The sequence below is a fragment of the Sinocyclocheilus anshuiensis genome, unplaced genomic scaffold, assembly GCF_001515605.1.
Source record: "Sinocyclocheilus anshuiensis isolate Anshui unplaced genomic scaffold, SAMN03320099.WGS_v1.1 scaffold2670, whole genome shotgun sequence".
Taxonomy (NCBI): domain Eukaryota; kingdom Metazoa; phylum Chordata; class Actinopteri; order Cypriniformes; family Cyprinidae; genus Sinocyclocheilus; species Sinocyclocheilus anshuiensis.
The window spans coordinates 365,251-372,492 of record NW_015554247.1 but is presented as its reverse complement, the minus strand read 5'-3'; the positions used below and the strand labels follow the sequence as shown (position 1 = coordinate 372,492).

The 7,242-nt window shown below is 37.3% G+C and overlaps 1 protein-coding gene across 1 annotated transcript; it reads right to left on the bottom strand.

The window, feature by feature from the left end:
* Nucleotides 1-4,714: 4,714 nt before the first annotated feature.
* On the bottom strand, nt 4,715-6,364 carry socs3a (suppressor of cytokine signaling 3a). Its single transcript, XM_016464155.1, has 2 exons — nt 6,230-6,364; nt 4,715-5,832 (listed from the first exon to the last, which is right to left on the bottom strand). The coding sequence occupies exon 2, from the start codon at nt 5,741-5,743 to the stop codon at nt 5,114-5,116; it is 630 nt and encodes a 209-aa protein (XP_016319641.1). The 5' UTR covers nt 5,744-5,832; nt 6,230-6,364; the 3' UTR covers nt 4,715-5,113.
* Between the last annotated feature and the right edge of the window lie 878 nt (nt 6,365-7,242).

Below are 7,242 nucleotides of genomic sequence, written 5' to 3'. Positions count from 1 at the left end.
ATTCGTCTGAAAGAAGAAAGTCATATACACCTAGGATGACTTGAGGGTGAGTATGGGCTAATTTTCATTTTTGGGTGAACTAACCCTTTAATTGCGTGAATTGGGACACACCTATAATTGTATTATTATGTAACTATAATAGTTGAAACTTTAAATTGAATGTTAGCTTGTACACGCATGAAAAAGAAACTCACAATTTGATTTTGCCATTGAGAGCTCAGACGATTATCTGATTCTGTAACATGTCCTCACACGTTTAGAGTCATCATAGAAGACATATAAGGACAATGAGCATGATGTATATGTAGGTGTGTTTATATCTGTGTCTATTGCACTTGTATGAGTGGGAGTGAGATTTACCCTGTCTGACTCGCTCTACAGATCCACCGACTGAGCTGTATCACAGATACACGCCAAACAAGGATTTGTGTTGGATTCTGAGTCTGTTTGGAACAGTATGCTTTAAATTATACACTTCTGGGGAGTAACCAGCCACTTCGTTTAAACACAGAGAGCACAAGACTTTCGAAATGTTGATGAAAACCCTCTCACGAAAGCATCTTCCCTGCATAGAGATTACATCATTTCCCTTTCGTCATACTGGAAAAGTGCAGCCAGCTGCAAATGAGAAGAATGACAATGAGGTGCTTGTAAGGGGCAGTCCCTTTGAACATGATCGACGTCATTCATGTTACTACATATTTTCATGTCGTAAGCATCGGTTATCTTTAGAGTACATAAAGGCGTCACTTTATTTTCATAGACATCTAAGATAAGTGTTCTGGGAAGTTATGACATCTGTTGTAAAGTCTGGTTGGAAATTGATAACAAAAATAATTCATCTGAATATGAATATTACACAAAATTGTTATTTATTTTTAGTAGTTCTTTTTTTTTTCGGGGTAGTTTTTGGTAAATTCCTTAATATTTGATCTCAGTAGTGTCAATGAATCATTATAACGTCATACTTCCAACTAGCTGTGGTGAAATAATTTTATGCATTCTATAAACTTTCTTCTCTCGGCTTTACTTCATTCGGGGCTTTACTTCATTCGTTTCTTCTTTGTTTCACTGTAGATCTACAACTTCCTTATTTCTTAAGAAAATAACCTCGTCAAGGTGGCACACGTTAAGCTCAGGAAAGACAAAAGCAGGGTGGCACATGGCATGTAAAAAGCGGAAAAAGAATGAGCAAGAGAAGACGTGAGGTATTTATGACAGCTCACAACTATTACAGCTCGCTGGGTTGCGCAATTACAAAGAAGTTCTGTGGAATCACATGATCACTCGATCGTCTACTAGAGAAGTTCGCATTTGATTATGGAGTACACTGGAAAAGTCTGGCAGCTGGCTTAGAACTAAAATGTGATGTTTACCTTATTAGAACTGATGAAAGGAGCTTTTGTGTTTTATCACTCAGTCTTGCTTACACATTGGGTTAAAGATCTTAACACACCCCTAACACTCAGTGTTAAACTTCTGCACTGAAATAAGTAAAAATAAATAAATAAATAAAAATAAAAAGTGATACATAATATAATTGTATATATATATATATAAGTAGTGTGGCATAGTGTCAACGTGAGTTGTGCATGGCCAAGCACCATTAGATTTTCTTCAAATGACGTAAGATAAAAAAAAATATATATATATATATATATATATCGAGTCAAATGTCAAAGATCTCTGTGTGGTACATTCTGGTAAACACAGAGAGTCGAGTTGGTGCAGCAGCAGCTGGTTGCACGCTTTTGTGTGGCTGGTACGAAACTGTTTCCTGGTTAGGAGTCTCATAGTTGTGAGAGAGGCATGTTTTTTTTTCTCTCTCTCTCTCTCTCTCTCTCTCTCTCTCGTTTTACTGTAAACGTCAGTATAGCAGGAAGAAGAAAAAGGCAAAGGGTTTTAAATACGCAATGTGTCTGTTTGTCAGAAGCACCTAATTTCTCTGTGGTGAAACAGTTTTTCCCGCACGATCAAAACTCATTTCAAATCTGACATTTTGTTCGCTAAATCCATGGGCCTGACCTCAAAGCATTTGTATTTGTGTTTTATTGCACAAATAAGCAAATATGTATTGAAGGGTTGAAAGCACATGAAATGAATAGCATTGGCAAACAACACTGGATAATTTGGTGCTGCAAGCAAAACTCAGGTTTGAGATTGAACATGCATGGGCCACTGCATGTAATAATTAATAAAGTGTGGTGTTCAGTGAAAAAGTGTTTACTAAAGAGAAGTTTAACCTCTGGTGCTCTTCGGTTATTTTTTTTACTTGGTACGAAAAATGGTTTTGGCATTTCCTATGTGAACACGCACCAACATACGAACAAATAAATAAATAAATCATGGACATGATTCGAAAAGATTAAATGGTCCTGAAAAAAATTGCACGCTTCTACTCAAAAAAAGAGCAATGGAAACAAATGGGAAATCGTCTCGTTTGGTCCTGCGCCCAACAAAATCTTACTGAAAGCTCATTTTCGAGATATCAAACTCATATGTGACCCTGGACCACAAAACCAGTCATAAGGGTCAATTTTTTGAAATTGAGATTCATCATAAATCAGCTGAATAAATAAGCTTTCCATTGATGTATGGTTTGTTAGGATAGGACAATATTTGGCCGAGATACAACTATTTGAGAATCTGGGATCTGAGGGTGCAAAAAAAAATCAAAATATTGAGAAAATCGCCTTTAAAGTTGTCCAAATGAAGTTCTTAGCAATGCATATTACTAATCAAAAATTAAGTTTTGATATATTTACAGTAGGAAATTTACAAAATATCTTCATGGAACATGATCTTTACTTAATATCCTAATGATTTTTGGCATAAAAGAAAAATAATTTTGACCCATACAATGTTTTTTTTGGCGATTGCTACAAATATACCCCAGCGACTTAAGACTGCTTTTGTGGTCCAGGGTCACATATTTGGAACACAACTTGTTTAGTATGGCTTTGATTTCCCCACAGTACAACATGTTTGGAAAGTATATTTCATATAAAATGTAAAAAGCATACAAGATTTATATTTAAAAATTGGAAAAAGTGGTTAACAGGTAATAAACAGGTTATAACTACTGCATAAATATAATTTAGTACCAAAAAAATACCATAAAATACAAAATATTAATGATAGAACTGGTACATTCATTTAATTGTAAAATAAAAAAATTCTGTCATTTTTGACTGCCACGTCAGGAGCACTTGATCAAGATCTGAATTTTTGTCCCCATTGTGAGACATATTGATTCTGACAGTGTATCAACTGTTACATGCACATTCTCTTGCTCATATAAATACAATCACTCTCTATCACACATTCTCAGACAAACCCTCACACACACACACACTCCCCAGCTGTGTAAGTACAGTACATTCCAGTCCTTTTGGGTACGCCACAACACAGTGTGACTTTAGAAACCTGATTGGTTTCCCAGAAGACTGAGTTCAAAAGAGTTGCAGCAGTCACACCTCTTCCTCTTTATCACAGTCTCTACCAAGTAAAGTTACACTTGTTTAAAAAAACAAGCTGATCAGCTGTTGCTACACTACCAGTCAAAGGACTGAACATTTACTGCATTAATGTTTTTTTATTAGAGTTTTAATGGCTTCTGTTTCATTGAATTTTAATTTGTCTTTGAATATGAATTTCTTTAATAACATATTTTTATTTGAATTAATTAGTATTTATTTGATTTTTATCGATTTATTTTTTAGTTTTAGTGGAATGTGAAGGAAAAGCAGTCAACAAGTGTGCAGCTACATATGAACTCGATTGAGAGAGAAAAAAAAAAGACTTCCATTTGAGTTATCACAGTTTTGGAAAATGTTTTAAAAGTGGTAATAATGAAGAACGAGTAGGTGTGTTTGAACCTTTGGCTAGAAGTATTATATTAAATACGTTTTGGGTTTAAAATGTGAACAATCCGACCACATATTTTTCTTCTCTTATGTAATCCGCTTATCCATTCCCGCATGTCATGCTGCGAGATATTAAATCACTTTCCTTGTCCAAGGTTGTTCTCTTAAATACTGTTTAAAACTGTAATCCTGAGCTTCCTCATATCACATCTTACTGGAAGAGCCTTGTCAGAGAGCGCGAGGGGAGGATCATTCCCGCTCACTAAAGTGAATGTCTCTGAATCAACTTTAACCCTTCCAGGCGAGGCGCTCCGGGAATCTGAATCATAGGCGCCGGCGACTCTGATTCATATACATTTGGAACTATTTCAGACATTTTCGGTGTGAATTTGAGGTAAAACACTTGTGAGAAATGAAAAACCCAAGACATGGAGTTCATTTTTACAAAAATAGTGCTCTTTAATAAATTATTGAAATGTCTTTTTTATAAATATAAATATGTAACATCAAAACATGGCTGAGACGTCTTTACAAAAGATAACCAATCTAAATGTATCTTCATATACAGTATGTAAACAAGGTGAAACATGGGTGATCTGTAGACACAAAACACGCATGTATGTTAATACAGTCAATAACAAGCAGTCTGGTTTAAACTGCTCCTGGCATGAACCACTTAATAAATCTAAAAAACACAGACATTTCGTTCCAAAGTGTCGCTTTTTCAAGTACAAGCAGAATGTCGACATGTGTCCATCTTAATCTGTGTTCAGTCCTGGCATGTTTTATCTGAACCGCTTTGACTCCAGAAGGCATTTCGCTATGCTGTAACTCACTTCTTCCTTTTTCCCATGAAAGGCACAAATATTTACTTGGAAGAAGGTGGCGGTTGATTTCTGCTAAATGGCTTGCTGCCTCCTTGCTTACAGATTCGGGGCAGTGCAGAGGCAGTGATTGGTGCCCACAGAGTGGGTTACGATACTGGCACTGGTACAGAAAACAGTACAAACTGTCCATTCATTGAGACTGTTACGGCAAGAACGGTGTTACAAGATCAGTCACATAAGAATGCATCAGTGATAGTACTCATGACCACACACGGCTGACTGGCTAACTCCATGTACTCATGAACAGCTCAATACTTCTTAGTCCAACAAGCTTCCAAAAAGCATGTGACCTTTAAGGCCCGTCAATCTAGTAGCTTTAGCTCCCTCACTGCTTCTCGTTTCTTCAATAGCCAGAGCTCTTTAAATAGGAGCGTCGTACTCTTGTAAGAAGTCTTTCAGCTGTTGAGGCAGCTGCTCTCTTTTGCTGGAGACGTCTATATGTCCATTGACAGTCTTCCTGCAGAGATGCTGTAGGGAGGACATTGTGCAAGGAAGGGGTCTCAACAGCTCCAGGGGGATTTTCTCGCCCCCTGTGTAGATGTAGTAAGCATTCCGAGAGTTTCCGATTGCCAGAGGGCTTCTAGAAGAGGGCATGTAGTGATGGACGAGCTTCAGCACGCAGTCGAAGCGGGGCACGGACTGCATGCTCTTGGAGTCCGTCTGAAGGAAAAAGGATTTGTTGTCGCACTGCACCCGTAGGTTCTTGGTGCCCGACTCGGTCTTGACGCTGAGCGTGAAGAAGTGCCGGTTGTCCGAGCTGTCTCGGACCAGAAAGGTCCCGCTGGGCTCCGAGTTCAACAAGTGATTGGCCTCTTTGCCGCTGATGGAGCCCCAGTAGAAGCCGCTCTCCTGGAGCATCCTGATGGCATGCTGCACCATCTGGTACTGTAGCTTTGAGCTGAAGGTTTTGTAACGGTGAGACGGCAGCCGCATGTTTGCGTCAAACAGGCTGCTGCTCATTGCGTTGTCAAACTTGCTGTGGGTGACCATGGCGCTCCGCACAAACCTTGAGCTGCCGGGAAAACCGCGCAGTGTGATTATGGTGAAACTGTGAGCCTCTTAAAGCTGGCAACAGGACCCTATAGAGAAACAGATTTTAGATTAGTACAACAGAAAATGTACATTTAGTAAAACGGAATTGTTTTAATTGGAGTAAATGCATATTTATAGAGGTTTAAAGTCAGTTATCAAGTTGATGCTTTTCTATCTAATTACATGTAGTAAAGATACCCAACTTATTCTAGCATAAAAATTATTTTAACTTAAATTATGATTTGTTGGCATAACTTGTTCTTAGTCTTTTATACATAATATACAAGAGATATATATATGTGTGTGTGTGTGTGAGTATATAAGATAAATAAAGGCTTAATCATAAATTATCTTAAAGACAAGCTGTATAAAGCACTTTATAAGTACTCGAATTGTAATTCAATTATCAAAAGCTTCAAAGAAGATTCTGAAAGTCTCTCTTACCTTCGAGTCTCTTTTGGCAGATGAGTACTTTTTGTAAAAATCCAAAGTAGTAAGTCTCTACTCTGGCTGGCTGCGTGAACTCGTGTCTTGTTCAGAGAAGTTAGTGTTCCTTCACTCCGCCGTGCTGAAGTTCTCTGTTATTTGTAGTGGCATCCCAGTCATGTTCTAGTTTAGCTCCACCCTCACTAGGGTTCCAGTAAGGGTAGGTTGTCAGTAATACTATTCCTGGTACTACAAATGCTCTTCCCCTCCCCCTCTCTGCTCTTCCAGATCTGCCGCCTTACAGTAAACGTATTCCCTAACACAACACCTTCCTATTGTTGATGAACAGATATCATCGCCGAGCAACCGTTCTATATTACGAAGAAGGCGCTAATGTTATCGCCCTATGTTTGCTATACTTTTATTAGTAGTTTTAACAGTGAAACGAACAATAGAAGTAGTTCAAAGTACACATTTTGAGCTCATGAACTTCAAGTAAAACCTGTAGGCTATCAGCTAAAATGAAAACTATTTTAAACCACACAAACGTTAAAATCAGATTTAGAATGAGCTTTATTTGCCAAGTGTGCACAAACACACAAGGGATTTGTTGTGGTTTCCAGGAACTCTGGGAACTTGCATAATATATTGAAGTAAAAATTAAACAAGTAACAATAAAAACAATAATAAGCAAGAATCAGAAGACTTTATATGGCTTATACAACAGTATGCGTTTACACAATCTGCATCTGTACATAATATGTATCTAAAAGGGTGTAAAATACATTTTTAAAAATACAATAAACATATATAACTTTAATGAAAAAAAGAAATCCATTGTATTAATCATGAAAATGTATTTGAACAGTTCCCAAAAAATGCCAATGGCCTATAAATATAAGTTTTTCATACAAGTACTCACTACCAAATAAATGATAAAATAAGTCATCTTGACTAATCTGTTTTCACAAAGTCAATAGTCGAGAGAAAACATATGGAATGGCATGTGAGCAGTGAAGGTCATTTTACTG

What these genes read in the sequence shown, in the direction of transcription:
- socs3a (XM_016464155.1), bottom strand. Translation starts at nt 5,743, where the DNA reads ATGGTCACCCACAGCAAGTTTGACAACGCAATGAGCAGCAGCCTGTTT.